The sequence below is a fragment of the Anabas testudineus genome, chromosome 15 (genome assembly GCF_900324465.2).
Source record: "Anabas testudineus chromosome 15, fAnaTes1.2, whole genome shotgun sequence".
NCBI lineage: Eukaryota > Metazoa > Chordata > Actinopteri > Anabantiformes > Anabantidae > Anabas > Anabas testudineus.
The window spans coordinates 15,863,980-15,887,762 of NC_046624.1; the positions used below are offsets into that span (position 1 = coordinate 15,863,980).

At 39.6% G+C, this 23,783-nt stretch overlaps 1 protein-coding gene across 1 annotated transcript in view; it reads left to right on the plus strand.

Annotated features, from left to right (window-relative positions):
• The window catches only part of LOC113158242 (inactive phospholipase D5-like), a 38,037-nt gene that overhangs the window by 9,091 nt on the left and 5,163 nt on the right, over positions 1 to 23,783 (plus strand). Inside the window, exons 2-3 of the mRNA XM_026353995.1 lie at positions 16,969 to 17,105; positions 22,769 to 22,955. Coding sequence (XP_026209780.1) covers positions 16,969 to 17,105; positions 22,769 to 22,955 — 324 coding nt within the window. The remainder of the gene's footprint in view (positions 1 to 16,968; positions 17,106 to 22,768; positions 22,956 to 23,783) is intronic.

A 23,783-nucleotide genomic window follows, 5' to 3' on the forward strand; every position in this document is an offset into this window, starting at 1 on the left:
TCACAGATACAGGAGGAGGGATTTCTTCAGTTTGCTGCATAATTTGCTTTCATGCACATTTACATGCTTTAACAGCCTCTGAGCTGGAATTTTATGAAATTTCGTTTCAGCGTTTTTGTAGACTTTTATACGGATTATGTCAGTTTATATAAATGTTACACACCAAGACATATCCTTTTCCCTGAATACGGACTATCACAAAGAAAATCAAAGAATGCTGGAGGACAGCCAGACTTTCATCCAGTGTCACGTCAGCGTGGTCTCCCTCTCTCTCTGGTTGTTTAGAGTCAATCACTGATCAGTGAATGATTTAATATCAAGCAGTAAATTTGACTATAATCTTCTTTTACTGTAACTTGACACTGTGTGCTATCAGATCATCTTTAACAACTATAAATCAACCTCAGCCCTTTACATCTAGCTTTTCCCTTGGCCATTACTCTTTCTTTCCTTCTGTCTTTCCCTCTGATCTTTCCTCTCCGTCTCTGTCACTCTCGGTCTCCTGGCCCCATCAGTCTTTCAGCCTGGATCCACAGAGAACTACCTGACAAGTGGACTGTTGGGCCCTAATACAGTCCTAATACACCCATACTATTTGTGTAGTAGTGGGAATGAGGAGAAATAAGAAAAGGTGGAGTAAAGGGAGTGAATGGGCAACATGTAAACATGGCACAGAGAAGAGATCGCAGCAGAATAAGTGGTGTGGTAGAGAGAAAGGGGACTAATTCTGCTCACAGACACACAAACAGAACCAGAACTCATCAGACCATGGTGCAAAGCACCAACAAAGACTGGAGCTCAAAACACCTGAAATGGTAGCTATGGCAACCAAACCACTGGCTCCTGCCATAGTGAAAACCAGTGGGACAGATCCAGAGTCAGTGCATTGACTTAGTGTGATATTTCTTCAAAGACGGGTCATTCTGGCCAGACCCCCTTTTTGAAGAGGCTTGTTTACACTGAAGGTTGTAGTTTGGATTAGCTGGAGTTCACGGTTAGCGCAGTCTGTCTCAGTGCATGCTGTGTGCAGAGACTGTTTATTGTACATCCTTCTGCTCTCCTTCACTCGCAGTTTCTGTTGCCACTCGCGGTGGGAAACAACAAGTGGTGGACTCAGCTGACAAACTGCACCATAATGATAGAAATCATTAGAGTGAAAGACAAGTGATTTACTCCCGGTGCACACTGTGCCCCCATGTTTCCATTTAACTTTGCATTCACGTATAAAAGCAACCAGTCTGAAAATTCCAGCACAGAACTTACTGATAAAATCATAATTGCTTTGTCAGCTTTATTATTTTTTACATTTACTGGACTGTTGAACAGGTTTATTTGGATGCAGATTAATACTCAAATCTGACTAAATTTACTTTAAATATTTAGCTATGAAACTGCTCTAGACCAATTTGATGATCACACAGAAGTATGTGCTACATTAATGCATATTAGGGTAACATTGCTGTATTACTGCATTTAATTAAATTCTCTTTATAATTAGTTTATTATGGTGACATATGTGCAGAGTATGTAAATGTAGGCATCTGTTATTTATTTATTTATTTATTTTCCTTTCTAATATGATGTCCTAGTCTAGACTTTTGTTGTTGCTGCACCACAGAAGACTGTTTCACATTATCATATAAGCTAAACTAGGAGAAACAGTTGAAAAGGGGAATGCATTATGCAGTAGATGCCTATAGGATGGTGGTTTGTGCTGTCGTGGCTGTTCACGCTGACAGCTCCAGGGCTTGATATTCTGTCAAAGCAACATTTCAGCAGTATGATGCGAAACAGCATGATTTGTTTGTTCTATGGCCAGAGGCAAGCTATTGACAAGCTTCGTAAAGGAATAATGCAGAATCATTGGACTAGATCGAACCATGGTCGAGACCTGCAAACACACTAACATAGTCGTTGGTGTAACCCAGAGCGTTTTTGTGACTTTCATTTTCACCAAACTGGATAAACCACTGACAGGAAGGTGCAGTGGACCGGTAACTTGATCTCTTACACATTGCCACTGCTGATGTCTCTCTTAGATAAATAAATGATAGTATTTAGTAAATCCACAGGGGCCTCCGTGCATTAGCAGGTTTTAGCTGATGTTCAGTTTCACAGTGAACCATTTAAATTAAAGCATCATTCAACTTCTCAATTCGGACTCTTTACTGCACAAATGTTGAACATTAAAGCCAAAGGAGCTGTAGGACGCATTATTGTGTATGTATGCCTGCGTGTGTGTGTGTGTGTGTGTGTGTGTGTGTGTGTGTATAGGACTGTGGGTAAAATAACTAGTTTGATACCACATAACACATGTCACAATCTGCTTGATTGTCTTGATGTGTTTTTGAAACCAGCAGCTCCCTTCACTACAGACACACACACACACATACACACACTTCCTGAAGCCATTGTGAACAGACACATTATCCATCACCCTGTGCTAACAAGGATTTAACCAGGCAAAACAAATGCCACCTATCAGAACATGACAAGATCTCAGCAGAGAACGCACAGTCTGATCTAACAAAGCATTAATTATGGATGCACCATTATGAGATCAGATGCAGAGCAGAGGATGGGGACTCTTCATTGGTTAGTACTATTCTTACAGTTTAATAGCTGTTGTCTGACAAATAATCAGTGGTATACTGTGCGATTTTCACAGCTGTAACTACAGCATCTCATTAAAGAAAAAGGAGGGAGGGACAGAGATGTTCTTGATTTTCACTTCGAGTACAGGCTCTTGTGTCACATTCATGTCTTTTAACATTATGAAGTGTCTAGGTAAACAAGACTTTAGGTATTGATCATTCAGTTTTTATTTTATTATTAGCAAGGTGGTGCTATCAATCTTTATTTTCTCATGTTATTAAAAGATTTAAGCTGGACAAGCATAACTGTATTGGATAAGCCGTGGTTGAAGCAGTAAGGTACACTACACAGTACAGGTTATAGATGTGCTTATTCTTTGTGATAATATTTAAGTTTTTAACCATTTAAACTGTATGGTCATAAAGACAATTAGTTAATCCTAGTTTTTCTAACGTTTATCCATCACCTGGTTTGCAGATTCCTATTTCTGATTACTAGGAGAGACGAAGATCATTGTGATTCATCCTCACTAACACCAAAAAATGTTTAACTTTTTCATGCAGAAGATATTTCCAACAACTTATACAACAACAACAATTGTAGTATTTCAAATGACAAGCGAAATGTATTTTAATACCTCACTCAAGTCCAAATATCCCTTGTGTAATGTCACACTCAATCTGCTGTCATAAAATAAACCGTTCACAAGACATTAAGGGACGTCTCTATGCTTTAATATACAAACACACACACCCTAACACAAAGCACACATATGCACAGATAAAAAAACTGCTGCACTTCACTAGTTCTGCATCATGAAAAGTTGTTTTTGGGCTCCGTGTCTCTGAAAAAGGTCACTGGGAAACGCTGTTGTTCTGCTGTATTTTAGCTGCACTGCAGATATTGTCCTGAAGGCCCTTCTCCTCAGAACAGTTCATCTCTCAGTTCCCAAGGTGATAACTTTATTCTCCTATAAAAAACAACCCTGACTTTGACACAGGAAAAAAGTTTTCTTAACCAAACACGGTGTGAGGGGTGTATGCTTGTTTTTTATGTATATATTGCTGACAAATTATAAGAGGTCTTGCTTGGGTGATTGCTTCCTGTTTTTAAAGCTGATGATAATGTCCTCGCTGGGCCCTAAAAAGTCCAGTTAAATAAAATTAAACAAGAACAGACAGAGAACAGAGCCCTTATTGCGAATCGATTCAAGCCTCTCTCTCTCTCTCTAATCCTCTCTCTCTCATATTCATTCACTGTCTGTCTCTGCCATGGCGGTAATTTAGCCAAGGTCTGTGGCTTGTCAAGGGATCAAGCCCGAGTAGCTCTACTGGCAGAACTTTAATGAAACACTTTTGGCTCACAAAGGATTGTGTGCTTCACTTGTGTGTGTGTGTGTGTGTGTGTGTGTGTGTGTGTGTGTGTGTGTGTGTGTGTGTGTGTGTGTGTGTGTGTGTGTGTGTGTGCACAGCTGCAACATCCCGCTGTCTCTTCCACAGACACATGAAGTCACACACACACAACACATGTACAAGCATTGAAGTGGGGCGAGTAGTGACGTGAATAGTGGCAATGGGATACAGTCACTATTATAGATACAGAGAGTGGAGCAATGGCAGCAAAGACCAAAGAATGATCGGAAGCGTGGAGAAAAATGCAGGAGTCTGCAGAAACTCTGCAGAGTAAGACGAGTACAGGGCAGTAGTTATACTGTAGAACTGCAATCAATAAAAAGCACATACTCTGTCCTATGTATTGTTACAGCAACATAAGCTTATTGTAGAAGTGATTGATTATGTTACAGCTTGGACCGTCTGCTGTCAGATGGTTTGTGGGATTTGAGGGCTGTCAAATTTCCATAATGGATTTTTAATACAATTTGGTTTTCTAGGAAAAGAAAAAAATAAAAAGATGAAGAAGTAGATAAAATATAAAATGGTAAAAGTGGTGAGATAAAACCAGAGAAAACTAATTGATTTATAAATAATGTGTATTTTTTGTGAGTGATGGAGCAAACACAGAACACAATTCATTCTACAATAGTTTTAAAATCATGCTTGAAATGAATCAACTGTGTATCTTAAAATCCAAAGAACAAGTGCCCACAAGTCCAAATTAAAAATCATAAGAAGTCCTTCGATCCATCATTCAAACACATTATTCAACACAATGCAGACTAACTAACTGAGCTACTCTACATTAAAAATGAATGCAGTACTGTTTTGTATGTGTCTCACAACTGCACATGTGTTGACTGCTCAAAAAGTAAGATTTGGACATGGTTGACTAGATGGAGGGACAGAGGTCTGATTGGTTGTTAAGAGTGGGTCCTGGTCTCATCAGGTTCAGCAGAACCCTCATTTCATTTTTATGGGACTGTAATTGACTTATTGATTTTGAGAACCAAGTTGGGATCAATGGGCACAGCTGCTTTGCAAGTGAAGACGAAGGGTGAAATAAAGAGGGAGGGGGCAAGAGAAAGTAGATGATGGTGCAGAATAGAGGCTGAAATATTGCTGTAGTGGCTGAAAGGGAAAGCATTGTCGCAAAATTCATTCAGTCAAACAGTTAATGCTTTAAAGGGTTTGTGCACCTAACACAGATTCCTCATTTACACATTCAGGTGTTGAGATAACTTTGTTTCCACACTTCTGTTTAGCCATGATCCTGCCCCACACTTCCTGTCCCTGGCTTTTATTTTGACTCCTTCTTCCAGTTTTCTCTCTTCTGCTTCTTCTTCTGTTGTTTTTCTGTGTCACTCTGTTTTCCCCAGCCATTTTCTGTTCCTGTCATATATGATCCATTTCCTGTTCCCCCCCCCCCCCCCCCCCCCCATCTGGCTCACTGTGAGTACTCATCTGGTTCACCTGTCCACGCTCGCCACTCTTCCATCTGTGTTTCCCCTTCCATTTATGCACCTCTCTGACTTCACTCTCCTGTTTTCCAACATTCCCTTGTGTTTTGACCTCATTTGAACCTGGACCTTGCCTCTACCTTACCCCTTGTATGACTGTGAGTTTTCATGTGTTTTTGTCTGTAGCAGTGAATTTTTGTTGTTACTTTCTTTAGTCATCCTCATTGTTTCCCTTTGAGCTGAAGTTCTCGTGTTTTTACATATTACTTTGTTTTTTCTGTGCCACTTTTAGTTGTTACTTGTATTTTTGGGCTTTGCCTCATGTTTTGCCGTGTTACTGGTTGTTTTGAGTTGTTAACTTTGCATCCCCTGTTCCAAACCACGTTTGTTTGCTGTCACTTCGTTTGTGGTGCATTGCCAAGTCTATTGTCGTGACCTTTTTTTTCACTTTGTGTCCTCTAGTCGTGTCATCAAATCTTGTTTTAATTTTAATTGTGTCTAGCATTATAATTAGTCCTAGGGTTTTATGTCCTTAAAAACATAAAACCCTAAGATGTTTAGTGGATGTGAGTGGAGTCTATAATCTGCAACAGACAGGCAGACAAACAGACAAACAGTGTACAGGAAACATGTCCGGAGGATGTCAAAGTCAGCTTCCTGTCCTGGTGCAAACTCCACCACTCAACCTCTGCAAGAGGTTGATGTGCCAGCTTGTTACTGGGAACATCAGCATCACTAGTGACACAGAAGGCTGACAGGCTGTCAGGTCCACATCACACACAGCAAAATTCAAGTCATACACTCTGCTCCAGTTTAACAAACCAAAAAAAAACTGTATCAAGTAAAATGACTCTCGCTTCGGTTGTTTTTATTTCGTGGTGACAGATTAATCAAGTCTACACATCTACAGAATTCATCAGCTGTGACACCGTACCAATGAACAGGATACTAACATGTTCACAGTAATACAGGTATAATATGTAAAATGTTGATATTTAGCCATTAGCTAAAATTGTCAGTAGTTAATTAAATCTAATAAAACTTAAGTTGTATCTCATTGTGAGATACAGCATTTCAGTCAGTCACAGCATCGCACCATCTATAAAGTCATGCCACAGGCATGTCTAGAGAGCAGGTAGAGGGCAGACTAAAATACTCCACCTCAGGACATTTCAGAACAGACTATTACTGCTGAAATCTGGGCAACACAGTCTGAGACCAGAAGTGTAAGTTAACTCTCATGGTTTCCTCTCTCCACTTAAACACAAGTGTTGTTTTCAGGGTGAAATTCTCAGTTTCACTCCTGCCTTTAATATTTAACATCTGTGAACAATGGACACTGAATTGTCGTGTTCAACCAGAAAGGTGATAACAGACAAATTTACATGAATAAAACTTCCCATGGTTTTCAATCTTTAACAATCAATAGGTGTCTGATTTTGATGAGAACAGGAGCTCACTTTGTGTGTTGTCTAAAAGTTTATCTTCTTGTCATCCTTTGATCTTCTTTGTATGAATCGCTATCAGAGCTTCTCCCCTGCTGTTGCCTCTAACCTCTTTCTGTCTCCATGGCTCACACATATTTTTAGGAGTGTCTATCATCCTTTGAAGGTCAGCTTCAAGGCCGGCATGGTATTTTTCTTCACAGGTGGACACTGGCCTTTCTCCATTTAGTCAGTTAATAAAAAGGTCGGTGGAAACAAAAGCTGCAGTGTGGGACGGACAGAATGTATTTCCTCATCTCATTCATGCCTAAAGGGTTTAGCTTCGTGTAGGTGTTTGAATGAGAGTAGTTTGATTCTTAAAATGCACTGAATCATTTGTATTAGAATTTTACTAAGTTTCTAAATCACTAATTACACTCACTGTATAATCATTAATAAACCCTAGTTGGCCTGGACACACATAAACCTATCAGTTCTAATGCCCTCTGGATAGAAAGGTGCACCACTCACAGTTGCTGTGCCAGTGATCCTTTTAGCCAGCAGCTGTATTCTACTAGTGACTAGTGCGCTGCAATTGTAATCATACATTACATTTTTCATTAAGACTGAGATTTTGTTTTTCTGCACTCAAGCGTCTCTCTTTTTAAAACCTGTCACACTAAATTAAACTGCATGATGGATCATTTCAGCCGGTCTGCAGAACAATCCAGTGACGGTAGTACAGCGCACTTGGTGCAGACGAGTCCCAAAGTGGGATTCGGGGAATAGGTCTATGGATGAAGGGTGCGGATTGAGAGATGGAGCAAACAGCTTGAGCGACAGGAGCACAGTTCCCAGCTGTGCAGAAATTTATGAGGGTGCATGACTGTCAGGGTAAATCTGGGAGAGACTGGAGCTGTCGGGGCTGTCTAGCTCCAACCTGCTATCCCCAAACTGTCTGGAGAAAAGATGTCTGGGTTTGCCTTCAGCTTCTACAGTGGAACAGTCTTTAATTAACACTGAAGCAATTCAATTTAGTGAATGTAACTTTATTTCTAAGCTCTGTAGATAAGAGAACATGTGGACAAAACAGATTCATACCAAAAGCCAATTTATTTAGAAGTCGTTTATCACTTAAATTAAATAAATTCTACACAACACAGTCTGCTGTAAGGGGTGACAGAGAACACTACTGAGATGGAATAGTAAGAAAAACAACTGTACTTTAAAGTGATCATAGCATTATACTGTTTGAAAAGCAGAAGAAATTAGGCTGTTTTGTGTAAGAATTATTTGATGCCTTAACTCATTAGTCACAGAAATATTCTGTCTGCATTAAATCATACTGTAGTATCTGACACGCTGAAATAGATGGTGCCTGTACAGTGAAAACAACACTCGGTTTAGCTGAAGGAAGATGTTAAATGTATTTTTTATATTTCCTTTTCCCTTTCAGTTTTCCAGATCACATCACTATGTGTGTACCGGTGTTCAAGTGGCCATATTATACTTAATTTAGAGTTAAAATTTCTTTCTGGGGACTCCATTTAAACTAAATTGTGTCACTTTCATGTTAAAAAAATAAAAATACATATAATGTGGAGAACTGTGTTAAATACTTATTTCTTATTATTTATTTATTATTAAAGACGTTAATGTCCAGGTCCATCTGTCATGCAGTGAATAAGACTGTTCCAGCCATGGTTTACCCTGCCTAAATTAACAGTCGACCTGCCTCTGGTTTTACATTTGATTGCATATTCATAGGATGTGGGAGGGAAGGTAAGATTCCCATATTTACAGCTTGCAAGCATTACATAAAGTGATCAGGTGAAGATGAAGATGGCAGCTGTCAGCCTTCTTGTGCTGCTGCTTCTCGCTCAGTTCTTGACTTTCAGCTACATTATGTCAGTAAATTCTAACAAAACTAAATAAAAAGACACTTCACACTCATATTTCAGAAAGAAATCGACTTTACCTGTCAAAGTTTAACCTGGATATTCATAACATGCACAGACAACAATTAGTCAAGTGAAAACAAGAGTAAATAACCCCAGGTTCTAAACAGAAATTGATCTACAATAAGAGTGTCGGTGTAAATTAACAAGGTGAAATTCATTTTTATCAGTAGGCTCGCTGTCAAATTTTCTGACACTAATTTTCTCAGCTTGTCATGCTACCTCCTGTCAACATGAACCAAACAAGCGTTCACACAATTACATTAGTGACACTGTTATATATACAAGAGCATAATATATTTATAACTTACATTTTGTTGTTTAAATAAATTAAGGCTACAAAGGTTTCTAGTAACAGCTCCTGTCATCAACACTAACATGAGAGGATCCAAAAATGCACAGGACTCGACAGAGCTGTCAAACAGACTGATAGTGGAAAATCTTCAAAGACGTGCAGCTCTGGGATTCAAGCCACTGAGAACCGAGCGCCAAGAATCTGGTCATCCATTCCTTTCTTTTATTTGACCAGCGGCGTCAAACTGAGATGATCACTACTTTTTCAATTTAACCAGAGATGGAAAAAGGGCCCTCAGCCAAGCCGCTACTGCACTGTGTAATTCAAAGTCAACTGGATGCCCTTTGTAGTCTTGAAGACATTTCTTCCTCATCTAAACACTAAATCCTCTGTTGTTCCCCACGCTAGACTTCAGTCCAACTGCCTTTTGTCTCACTGTCCTAGATAGCAGAGAATCTTCTAAAGTACAGCACTATTTCTTTGCGAAGGTGAGCTCCTTTATTATGAAGAAATATCCTTATAAAGCTGCTGTGACTGTGCTTGAGTAAGGGCAGAGCTGTTTCCTGCAGGCGGCTTGCAGAGCACTTGGAGCCCTGTGTTCACTCAGGAGACCCGAACAGGCAATCAGTGAGTTCAGCTAAGAGCGCACTGTTTCTCTGGAGGGCAGCACTTGATGTCGCTTTCCATAAGGCACAAGCAGGCAGCAATTCAAAGGTGACAACCTGTGACAAGACAAGTGGAGCAGCAGATGACCATATTTTAGACTGACAGGGCTGGGATCATTTCTTCGCTCCTGTCTTTCTCCCCAGAATTTATGATGGGTTGAAAGTAAAAGGCACAAAAGTAAAATAAACTACAGTGTGTAATGGTAACACGTAATGTAAAATACAGCTGTGATAAGGCAGTTTAAAAATGTATTCTTCATGCTACCTATCAGACATACACTCTTGGCATCATGTGGGGCCAAATGAAGTCCAGACGACAGGTGTTTACAGGCTCAGAGTGAAATAATGGGTCCAAACTAGTGCAACACATTATTAAGTTGTGTGCCAGACATATTTAAGACTGTTAAATACCAAATACAGTGTTAAAGCTCATGGTAAAAAGGCTATAAAATAATACCGAATAAATTACAAGTGTTACAAAGAGTCTACTGTGACCAAACAGTTTACTAGGCCATAAATGGCCATTAACACCAACCAGTGACACCCCCTTCACCTTCAGCTGAAGAGATGGTGAGGTTTCAGCCCTTCCTTCATAGACGCCAACCCTCTGTCTGCACCCTGACAGTACACGTTCTGCTATCTTTCCCTCCACATATGCAGGAATTTATAGCTTCTTCATTTTTCCTTATTGTTGCTGCAAACTTTTGTGGTGAGTTACCATCACCCTATTTGTCCATTAAGTATAAGGCTGCAGCCATCAGCCAGCTGACAGAAGACACAAGACACAGGATGTAGACACTGACTCAGACAGTAAACACACACGAATAATGAGCATAACTTTATGAAATCTGGCTCAACTCAGCACACAGAGGTAAAGAGAGATGGCAACCGGAAGGTTTATTGGAAATGAACTACATAATGTCCCACACATTCCTATGCACACATATATACACGCTTACATTTTCATCCCTGACAGAGCTTGATGGCATTATGTGTGATATTGCTCTCTTACTGTCACTCACTCTGCACTGCCGGCTGTCAAAAGCCTCTGTATGTGAATAACTCCAACACTAGATTTACTGGCTGCTCGTATTCATGTGTAGACATAAATGCTGAGACATCGTAAACACACTCAAATTAGAAAAATGCTGTGACCAGATTCATGCCTGGGATGTTTGCAAAGGCCAAATGATTGGAATAAATCAGCTGACGCCCTATAACGTGTCTGTGTGTTTGGATGTGTGGATTCAACTAAAATGCTGGAAATGCAGTTCATTTGGTAGTAAAACAGTTGTAAAAGCCGTGACCTTCAACTCAGAGATGTGAGTTCAGCTTTGTTTTACTGGTGAAGATGCCTGAAGGCAAGGCTTAATTGAAAGCTACTGTCATTCAGTCCCAGCTTCTCTCAGGCCATGCTCACATTAATATTAGTACACTACTGTTTTCTGCTGTAGTGTCAAAAAATAGTGTTTTCAAAGTTTAATGTCTGCAGCAAAAAAGCACAAAAAAACAGCAGAGCATGCAGATGAGCCAGCATGTAATGCCAGATCATGTTACAATTATTGCTGAGCATTAGAATTGATCCTTTGCTTTTAAATACTACAACGCCAGTTGTACGTTTTGCATGGCGCCATTGTACTCATATTCATTTAACATTATGTAGGAGCTGCTTCACTGTGATATACGTTTGGTTAATGTTAAATCTGCTGGAGCCAAGACTGCATTAGCAGTAAAGCGCAAGTGTGTGTTTTTTCTCTTTGCGACTGTTCCTCCAGATCCCTGCTGTAAAGAATAAACATGTTAAAGAGAATAATGACACCTTCAAATGAATAACCATTAAATTGGTGTTTCTTCTGTGTTCTCAGCAGTGTGAACATTATACATCACCTTAGAATATACAAACTCTACAGTCTTAATTCATAGATACACACAGCGTGCAGTGCAGGGTCCAGGTAATAATAGCTGAAAATAACACTTATTTAAAAGCTCATAGACTATATATATCTGAGAATGTCAGGCAGGGAGCTGCATGTCAGAACACTGGGTCATTTTAATCTTTGATTTTAGTCGTGTAACATTATCAGTGATGACACATCGCTAGAAAAAATATTTCTCCATTTCCAAACAGTGCATTTGTGTTTTGCATCTGTCATCCTTGTAGATCTGCATCGTAACTGTGGGTTACATCACACTGCAGTTGACATCATCAAAAATATAACTACACATCAGGGCCACAGCAGCTACAGCTACACAGAAGATGGCAATGACTGTGATTAGTCAGCATGAGCTGCATGTGTTTTCTCCTGCATTGTGTTCTAGTTCTATTTTATTCTATTTGAACGTTGACGTTGAAGAGAAACTGGAGATGCTGATTTCACACCAAAAAGGGTTGTGAGGCAGAGCTGCACAGAATATATTATTAAAGTCTTGCAGCTTTAGTTGTCATTGGGAGATAACTCAGTGCCTCTGCACGTGTATGAAGCCATTGTCCTTTGATAAAGTAGGACTGACATCAAAACCTGACGTCAAGTGATGATAATTTTGACAGATGAAAGAGTTTCTCCCACAAAAGGCAGTTGTGCTACAAATACCTCACTGTGGTATTTTATCATCTGTGATTGGTTCACTGTGTACAGGATTAGAGCTTTAGGGTGGATTTTCATTAAACTCTTTGTTATATTCACTTCAGGCTCAGGTAAACATGATTGCTTCACTTGCTCATGGTCAGACATAAATGCACTGTACTGTTTCTACAGTAGTGCACTACTAAAGCACTAGGTGGAAAGACAGAAATATGAATTAATCTGTGCACATATTTACAATAATTTGTTCAATTAGGGGCCTAAACTTATTAAAAACAGATGGTTTTTATTCAGTCATTTGTTTGTTGGATGTAAAATAACCTGCACCAGAATATCTTTCTCTGTCACAGTAACATGACTATCACACCACATAATTCATCACCAACTCATCATCAGTTTGTGAACTGTTTTCATACCTTTCCACAAAGTGTAGAAAGGTACAAAAAGCTGCCAAAATATCTTGACATCGCTGTATCCTCACATGTATTATTGCAACTGACACACCTTTGTGTGCTCACCGTCACTATTTGCACGATCAGTTGTCAAGTTATCAGCAGCTGTGTGAAACAACAGCTCTCAACATGAGAGAGTGAAAGTAAACAGTATTGAGGAGAGGTTTGTCATTTTAATATTAATACTAATTAAGACATGAGTTCAGCGATGAAGAAACAGCTGCTTGTTTAGCAACATCAGCTTCAAAGTTTGATTATAAAGTATGAGATTGTGATCAAAAACACATTAAAGAGCACTAGAGCAGTGGAGTTGTAAGTGTGAACCTGTACTGACTGTTCTATCCATCAGCGTTGACCCACTTGTGTCATGCTGCACTCTTCTACCAATACACCGACTGTCTTCCTCTTTCTCCTCCTCCTCGCCATTACCTTTATTTTCCCTCTCTTATTCTTCCTCCTCTATCTCTTCTCTCCCCACCACAACAACAAAACTGTCATTTAAAGTGCCAGCAAACCCCATCCTGTCAGAAGGCATGTGGTGATCTTGTGTTCTGCCCATCCTCTTTGCATCCATGCACAACATCTGCAGCGCTCCAAGCGCTCATTAGACAAATTAGACCAGGATATGTTGTTGATAGTTCAGCCAGATTTCTGTTCTGCGAACAGCATGGCTCCGTGGTCTCACCATGACTTGACAAAGAGGAAGGCTCATAAGAGGATAATTGGGCCCCTGACACTTTTCTCGGGCTATACTGTGGAGAAACTCAGTTTGCTTCTCTGTGGGAGCAGAGAGGCACATTTAAAAAGTCTTAAATGTGCTTCCAGAGCTGTGGGGGCTTTTTGACGAACCACTAGCTCACTGCGATATTTCTAGTGTCTTTCTGCTTTTCACCAAACAAACTGAGACGTGAGAAAAATGCTCCCCACTTTTAACAATCACCACGCTATGTGCTGTCAAACTCATCTCCTTTACAGATGAGAAGAACGTGACAACCATTCAAAAGCCATGCTCTACGCTGGCCCGGCCTTCACCTCTGTCTGTGAGTGTTTGTGTGCAAGCAGAAAGACAGTAACAGTGAGTGTGTGTCTGTTCTTCTTGTATGGCACTGTGCCACCTGCCTTGCACAGCCTCGTTTGATGGAGCTTTTTTTAAAACAGCTGGCAAGCAATCTCTGTAAATCATGATTTTTATTATTCTCTTTAATTTCTTCGCTTGTTTTTTTTTTTTTTTTTTTTGCAAGTTACTCAAGGGCATCCTTGCTTCTCGAAGAAGATTGGGATTTTTTCATTATACACCACTGTAATTAACTCTAACTGCAAACAACCAAAATCCTTGTTGAAACATCGGCACGAAAAAAATACACCAATGTTTTTGCATGTTAGTTTAGAAAATAAGGAGGAAATCCGATTTTCAGTTACAGCTTGAGTGGTGAGTGGAGACACAGCAAAATAGGAATAGATACAGATACAAAGTGGTGCTTCACCAAAGCTACCGCAGAAATGCATTGTTAAAGAGCTAATTGTGATTCAAATTGCAATTAATCAAGAAAGTTTGTCTCTACTTGCAGATTGTTCTGTTTAAACGGAGATTTAGCATTGGATATCTGTATCTATATATAAGGTTTGTCAATGTGTTTTTCTATCCCGTTAGCACAATGGAGGTAAATTGTGCTCATAGCAATGTAAACAATAACCCATTAGTCTACACATTATTTTAAGGAGAGTCGTTGCATTTACACACAGTTACTGTGAGGCTGACTACTTCCTGGAGGTGTATTGATCCCTAACTGTGCTCCAGTGTCAGGTAACATGCTTCCAATACAGACTTCAAGTTTGACCTTTTCACACAGCGGACATTATGCACATATGTATCCGACCACATGTGAATGCAGCAGCTGGTCACCATGAGTCTTGGTCTATACTTGTTTTATTACAGTATATCTAGTCTAAGGTCCAGCAGATGAGTGACAGCTTTGATTTAACCTTCATTTACCCCGTCTATGTTTGCTGAGGATGCTTTTGTTAACTGCCCGAGCGTCTTTAGCAGCAGATGTTCACGTTTCTTTTTTCCTTCATCTACATTTTTCCAATCAGTTCTGTGAACCAGTTGCTTTACAGGCAGGAGGCCGTTCACTTTAATCTTCATGCTACTGTCACCCTTACAGATAGATGCACTTTGGAAATATGTAGAATATTCCACCCACCAGCGCTGCCAGGAGAGAGAAATTTTCCATTCCCCTGACATTAGCTCAGACAGATGGTTGCGTGAGCATGAGAGTGTGAAGCTGAATACTTGGGCCAGTGTTTTTCTGGTCCACTGAGGGCACAACATTTACTGACTGGTAGATTAATTTAATTACATCATGAGCCTCCGGGCATAAATGTCTTTAGTTACAACGTACAAAATAAAACAACTAAGGTTATGAGTATGTGTAGGTGGCAGAGGTCGACTGCACGTGATACAGGGTTTGTGTCTGACAATAATGAATCTAGCTGACTGTGCTAATGAGCTGCTGTGTTCAAGGGTAATTAGTTTTTGCTCTCCTGGTAGCTTTGAAAAGGGATCAGGATACAGTTGTTATTGTTTTACAAACAGTCGGGGCGTTTCCCAGTAATTGGGTCAAATCTACTGTATATGAGCAGCTCACTACACGAAAAGCTTCATCGAGGACGCCCCGAGGCTGCAATAGATACATTAGATACTTCTAATCTCTCTAGGGCCTGATTAAAAACCTATAACTTCAAATGGCACAATTATAAATGGCCATTATAAAACTATAACAGAGTGATTACATGAAAACTCATATGTTTACACTACTGACCAGTATAGAATACAGTATCAAGTACTAATCAATACACAGGTCTCAGTCTCCAGCAGAGATGTTTAATAGATTTCACAGCAGATATTTTGATATGTTAGGTGTACCGTTATTTGATTCAATTCATGTGTCCTGCACACATATGCTGGTTTACATGAAATGGAAGAATTAAAAGTTAAAATTATTTGTTGTATCAAATAATTTTACTCTAACAAACTGCTGCAGAGCTGGATCTGCCACAGAAGGAAATACTCAACACTATGGGCACGTTGTTGTTATTTCACATTGGACAGTAAAAGATATAAATATGGTCCAAACAAATCTCTGGTAGTTGGGTGTGTCACTAGCTTATAATTTAAATATCACACAAGCTGTAGTATTTAGCATGTGGCACTAAAAACACCATCTTACCCTAATTTAAGTCTTAAGTTTCTTAGCCCTGTGACACATTGATCCCAATATTAAAATAATAACTCAAACTATGATTCATTTCACTTTTCCTATAAAATGCCCAGTTGTTACTCTTTTGCTCTCCCGTTCTCAGTCTTTAAGCCTGTGTAATACACAATGTGAGGCCTCTTATCTTCACCACAAATATGTAGATGCCCTGAGCTGACTCTGCACATTAGGCATTGACATCGAGATGAAGTCACAAACCTGTTTAAGGCACAGATGTTGTTTTTGTTACGTACTGGATGATACAGTTTGTGCATTAAACTTTCAGATATGTGTGTTTTTACCAGATAACACAATCCAGCAGAGACCTTTGCACAATGTTGTGCCGTCTTTGGCACCAGGTCCTCCCAAAGTTCACTCTTTGACACATAGCATTGCAACACAAACATCTTATAGCACTGAGATACAGTATGTCAGTGAAACCACAGCTAGTTGTCTGAAGGGTCAGAAGTACTGCTGAATTGAGCTAGTGGGGGAGTAACATATGAATTAGTCTCCTTCACTGCCCTCACAGAACATAATGACCCCTATCACCTTCTCAACCATATGGGATCATTTGGACTTTGACCAAATATCCAATGTCAATGGCCAAAAATAACACCAAAGCCAAAAGTGGTCTTTTTTTAATTAGTTTCTATTGATAACTTCGTTTCCTCTTGTATTTTTCTTTCCTGCCTGTTTTTATATGAAATTCTGACCTTGCAAGGCACTTCTTCTCTCTACTAAATTATGACCTGCTGAGGGTTGCATGAATCAGGGGATGTGTCAACTGGAGCTACTGTCTAATGGGAGTCAAGGTTGAGGCACTTTGGCCTTGTTTTTACACTTTAACTGGAATTCGATGTTGTTTTTCTTCTCTTCTTTGCAGTCTCAGCAGAAGTGCATTGTGATATTTGCCTTGGTTTGCTGTTTCGCCGTGCTGGTAGCACTGATTTTCTCAGCCGTGGATGTGTGGGGCGAAGATGAAGACGGGATCACGGAGGAGAACTGTAGCAAGAACTGCAGGTGAGAAATGCAGAACATTAAAGACAAAATTTGAAATGTTCTAAATGTTGGTGACCCCCCCATCACAAGTGTGGTGTTTGATGTGATGTTTATATGGGCATGTTTATGAGCAGTATTTATCGGGTGAAGTAGATTTATAGCTTTTATGCCACTGATACTTTGTTCATTTAGTCATTTATCCATTCCTCCATTGTTGGATGCTAGAAACTCTGATTATTTAAGCTTAGTTCTGAACAGAAAGTCTGTGCCATGCTGCCATAGGGGCGGTTTAACCCAGTCTCATGAGATACAACCTACACTGGAGAAGTTATGTGCTCTTCTACATTGCTTACATTAAACTAGAGGAAGTAGAATCGGCTTTTAGGTTTGCACATAAAAGATACACAGATACAAAAAGCATGAACAAAGCTCAAAGAAACACACAATATATGATTATTATGTGTATATATAGTATATAGTTATATAGACAATGATTAAGTATATTGTCGTCTGAAATAAAAAGTGGGAATGTAAAAAATGAGTTGCACCAACACATGACAAATGGTTCCCTCAGCAGGATCTTACTGTAGCCTCCCCTGCAAGCTGAAATGATTACCAGGCTATTTTGAAAGTTACTTTATACCAGACTCAAGCAAGTTTCTATAGTTTCAAGTTTTAAGAACTTGGACGCCGAGACCTCTGCAGTTGGCTGTGGTGGTCCAGAGGGCTGTTACAGCACTCCTCATTCTTGTGCTCTCCACCTCCTACTAGTTTCCCTTCACTACTTTCAAACCATTCAATTACTTCCCTCTCTGGCTTTATATTCATCTACCCTCTCCCTCTTTTTCCTTAACAAACTATTTAACATCCTGCCAGAGAGCTCTATTGGACATCTTTCTATTCCATTTAGTTCCAAGTTACAAAGCTGAATTAGACTCTTCTGCCCCTCTCAAGGACCCCTAAAGGTTGGCAGTAGAATGAGAGATAAATACAAGGCTGAGGGAGAGATGATGGAGACTGAGGGTGAACCAGATGGAGGGAGAAGACGAGGAGGATGTCATGGTTGATTTGTGCCTGGAATAAGAGAGAGATGAACAGATCAGATGTCATGGATTGGCTGTCTCAGATGATGGGGGTTTGCCAGGTCAAGACTTTACACCAAATGTCAGACATTTGTGCTGTCCTATAATCTTAATAATGAAGGTGTTACTTGGCATGCTTCATTTGAAAGACCTATAAGGTGTGCGAATGTAACATAATTAATGACTTCATACAGTGTTTTGCTCGCAGCAAGTTCCAGCAAAATAGAAAAATGATAGATGACTACAACGGACACATTTGGAATGGGCTGAACTGCAGCTTGTTCCTGCTCGGTTTAATTTTTAAAGGAACATGTAGTTTATCAAAGGAAATGCACATGAAACCCTTTCAGTCACTGTAATTTCTCAAACCAAGTATTCCCACTTTGGAAATGGTCCAAGATATTTACTGCTCAATAATCTAATGGCATTGCTTTACAGCCTTTCTCCTCTCACATAAAGAAAACCCTTTCTGAGCTTTTTAGTTGCTTAAATAATGACTCAGCAACATTTTTGTTTGTGATGTTGTAACTTTGAAATGTCACATGCAGCTAGTCATTTGTTATGTAGATTTCCCTTTTATGTTTTTCTGCCTGCATAAGGAATGACGCTAATGCTTGCAGTCCAGGGACTGAGATGATTTGCTGCTACGGTGCATGTGCATAGAATAAAAACTCCCCTGATCCAAATTGTTGCTTCACACATTTGTCTGGCTGTATAATCAAACACATAATTAATTTAGTTTTGGAGGATGATCAGTTTTAGCTAAAGCGAAAACAAGACCCCTTTTGGGCTTATAACAGTGAGGGATGCTAATCGTATCCAGATGCCAGTCTGATACATCACTGATGTCCGTGTGTAATTGCCGGCTGTCAGACAGCTGATGAGCAGGTTAGTATTGATCCACAGTTGCCTTGTGGAAGGACGTGATTGATGCTAAGAGAACCTGATCTGCGTCATCCCCAAAATTTGTGTAGCTTTCAGCAGCTCCTGAACAGTCGCCCCATTTCAGAACACCACAGAACAAAACTTTAATTATGGATACAATGGCTGCAGGGAAAACCACTGTTGCCACTCACATATTTATTTATCACATGAACGCTATGAAGTGGGAGTGGTAAAACATCCAATAATGCCAACGTTTCAGAAGTTATGTAGTGTTATTAGCTATAATAAGTGTTGTTTTTACATTTAGCAATATTATCATAAAGTATTTCAATCTTATGTCAGATCCCATCTGTTGACAACGTTGCATTTACTGCACTCAAAACAGATTATTAACAAACTAATGTTACATCTGTCAATTAATCGAGCAAGTTCACTTTTCAGTGATAGTTACTTGATACCTTAATGTAATTTAGTGATGCTGAAATCTCCACTTAACACCAATGTTCTAAGTAGTATGAATTTACAAAAAGCTGTTGCAAGCAGCCCCAAGAAGCGCACTACGGAGAATACAATGCAAGCACAATTTCAGATTCAAGATTTCATAAGAGTGCAGCTGTGACAGGTATTGAATAGTGTAATGAGCTAAGTACACACTAAATATAGTCCTCTACATAACTTTAAAACATAGTGGTAAACATCTCAGTGGCTCAGGTTTCAGATAATGGATTGAAATTAACATAATGTATGTTTACTGTAGTAACAGTGTTTAGGTTGAAACCCGATGAAACACTGGAATTAACATTTACCTTTAAAATGAACAGCATGCTGGAAGCAGAACAGCAGCAGCTCCTGTGGTACCCATATCAATGTCCTCCCCACTGCTGTACACTCAGAGCTCAGGGCAGCTCATGAGAGGATGGATAATTTATATCAAATGTCAGGCGTTGCTTCTGCCACACTGTGATTCCCGAGCAGTAACTCACAGTACTACTGCAACGATACAGTAACATGAGCATTTGCATGTAACGGGCATTAAGACATACATCACCCCGACATGCTAAGGTAATTTGATATGATGCTTACCATTTGTTTAACATCTCGTGTGTCAATTACTTTAAAATAATACGTTTGTATTTTACATTCAGACACATACCTTCTGTCCCTGTCTTGCTGTCCCATGTATGCACACACACACACACACATCATGAAGTTCACACCACCTAGGTATTGGCTTCTTGGGCTAAATCACACCCATGAGCTCTCTGATAGGTTACACTAGACAGGATCAGCAGTGCATACCACAGAATGCATAAATCAATGAATCCTCAGCAGGCAACAACCACTGCCTCCCTGCTTTCCCCACTTTTAATACCAAAGCCTGTCTGGCTGTTTGAGCTATTCAAGATCACCATTCATCATACCTCGCAGCCATTAGAGTGGACTGAGAGCGTTTCTTTCACAATGAGATTACCTTTCCTCCTCTTCAATTTGTTTTCCATCCATCCTTGTTTGTCCTCATTGTGAGCCGCTTACCGTAGCCGTCTTTTTCAGAGCAAAAGCGGATATTCGACACTGCATCATGTAAACATTAATCTTTTCTATAATTTCAGCACAGCTTTCTGTATTGGTTTCACACTCTTTTCATTTTACTCACTCCCAGTGTTCAGAGCTTAACCTCATTACTGACAAAAAAGAGGAACATGCACTGGAATAAAGTACCACAGTAGCACATGAGCCATATTAACTTCACCAAACATACTGATAGGTATTTTCACAAGCAGGAAATAGTTATGATTACAGAGGGGGTGAGCCATAATATCTGACCCTTTGCCACTTCCCAAAATCTGACACAGCTCAACTTTAGCCAGGAATACATTATCAAGCTGTGAGCTGGTGACCGACCTCTCAACATGATGCCAGTAAATTAATTAGCACCTGAAACACATGCTCAAACCGGTGCGCCCTTGAGTGAAGCACTTGCCAAACCTCAAACTGCTGTCACACTTCAACAGATCCTGGACTCTATGTCGTATTACAGAATACTAGACTTTATGAGAAACAATATACGCTCAGTAAAATTTATCTACAACAAACACTGATTAATGAGATAAAATTCAACCCCAAGTAACAGCCAAAGAGATTTGAAAGAAAGATTTGAAGGTATCATTGGAGCTGGCTAATATCTGTGTTCATGAATCTACAGCAGGTAAAACATCAAACAAGCAGGGTGTCCATGGCAGGACACCACGAAGGAAGCTGCTGCTTAATAAAAAGAACATTGCTGTACGCCTGAAGTTTACCAAAGAGCAGACTGACACTCCACAGCAGTACAGAAAAATGTGTGGACTGATGAAACTATATTGAACTACAACTCTACAGAATGAAAAACAAAATCCACCTTTTGGAAAAGGACAAAAACAATCAACCAAACATTGAGCTCTCTGATTTTTCAAACTCTGTATTCAATTTAATAATTTGCCAAAGTTGGATTTTACTAGATGAAGGAGGAACAATCAATACACATCCACAACAAAACAATGTCAAACACTAATCAATATTGCTATTTATGTGGCTGTACTTTGAATGATAGACTCATGAATTAGTTTTAGGTTAGGTGTTTTTTGTGAAACCTTGTATATCTCCACTGTTCACACTTTTCCCCTGCTTCTCAATTCAATTGGCAAAAATAGATGTCTAAGCCAGATACAGAGAATACAGTGAGCATTGGAGCTTGATACTGTAATAGCTTGTTTCTGTGTGGCTGCCACGACTAATTCAATCTGTGGACTCCAGAGCTAATGCCCCTGTCATTTTCAGGCATCCTGGTGGGTTAAAATGGGAACTAGAGATCCATTAGGGAGAGCTGAGAGTCACAGTTAGCCAGACAACTTGAAATCGCACCTTGGAAGAAAGCTCAAAGTGATGTGTACAAGACATTAAAATGCAAAATAACACTCATCTGACTTTCAGCTTTGCTGCAGTTTTTTAATAAAGACTTTGGGTCCACTGACCCTTAAGCACATAATATCAGATAACCCAGATACAGTTCATGCAATAAACAGAATCTAACATACAATAGATTTGTATTTCCACTGTACATGATTTCATTATATGCTGCATGTTGCAACTTCAGCTTTTACCTCAGAATGCTGATGAATACATTAAAATGGACAATACGATAGTGTAGCGAGTAGCGTATATATGAAAAACCTATGTGAATACAGCAAAAATTGCTTTCTGCTGACTAGGTGTAATTGAATCTCCATTGCTGACAACTCTGCACATCAACCTTCAATTATGCTCAGACTCTGCCAGAGGCAACTTGTATACTATTTAATGGTGCTTGAAGGGTTTTAAGGGCATATGTTGTCTGGAAATCTTGATTTCTCTCATTAAGCTACCGATCCAAAACGAAAAATAAAATAGGAAGAAGGGAACTGTTAGCTAATTTGTCATGGACTAGTCTTAAATGCGAGTAGAAGGAACACGAGCTAATCTCAGTGGCACTAGATATCATAATAATTCTGCCACTATGGCAAACAGATAATTGCTTTGTGAAAGACCGTGAACTTCACCTTCATTTCTTCGCTATAACTTAACCTAATGATGCTTTTTTAACATATTGCAGCTTTTTAAAATGCAAATCCTATTTTCTTTTTTTTCACTCTTGCATCAAGTTTTTTTCTTAACTCAGTTTTCACTCATTCTATTTCACAGAGTAGTACTTGTGGAGAACATCCCAGAGGACATCTCCTTCTTAGACAATAGTACGTCCCACCTGCCTCTCTCAGCGGGGCTGTACAACTTACTGGACCAAGCTATGCGGGTCGTAGAGATAGCATCCCCACTGTGGTTCCTCAACTCGTCTGACTATGAATCCAGCTTCCAGCCTGCTGCCAGACAGGTATAGAAAGAGAAAGCCAAAAGGGAATTGCCTCTACATAAGTTGTGACATTTATTTAAATCGTGTGCCTGTTTTAAAACTTTTTTCTCCTGCTCTGTGTCTTTGTCTAAATTGGCCTATTTATCTCCTCTAAACAAGAATAAGTTGTGATAGAAAAATGACTCAGAAAAGGTCCTGCACCAAAAATTGAAAGTAAATTTACTAGTAAGTAAATCTGCAATAGCATCAGCAAAATGAAAAGTAAGAATGAACTGAATTAAATGTAATTACTCGGAAGAAAAATGGCTCCTGCTCTGTACATTAGACAACAGTATTAGACTTTAGTTAATCGTGCTGTAAATTTCAAGCAGCATTTTACAGTTGTAGCTAGTTGAGCAGAGTAGTTCTAATTACTTCATGTACAGTCCTTTAGTCAAATAGCTTTGTCCAGTGGTCCAATCGAAGGTAACATGAAGGGCTACTAGAAGTGAATGATTAACTTTGGATTCAAACTATGTATGTGTTACATACACACATTTGCCTGAAGGGCCTGGTCAGACTATATGAAGTGATGAAGTCTGAGGCTGTTGATAGGAAAGTAATAGCTCTTTATAGGCCTCAGGGCACAAAAGAGCTAATGGCCTTTTAAATAAATCAAACAGAAGTAGCTAACCCCACCCCTGGAGAAACTGGTAGGAGCCGATCTTTAATACTTGAGCGTGTAGGCTGCGACCAATCAGATCCTGAGAAACCTGTGGTTATTCACGATCATCAACAAACTAAACACACTCACCTGTAGCTCATTTCACAAATCCACGCATCCACTCACAGAAATACACACAGGGAGTT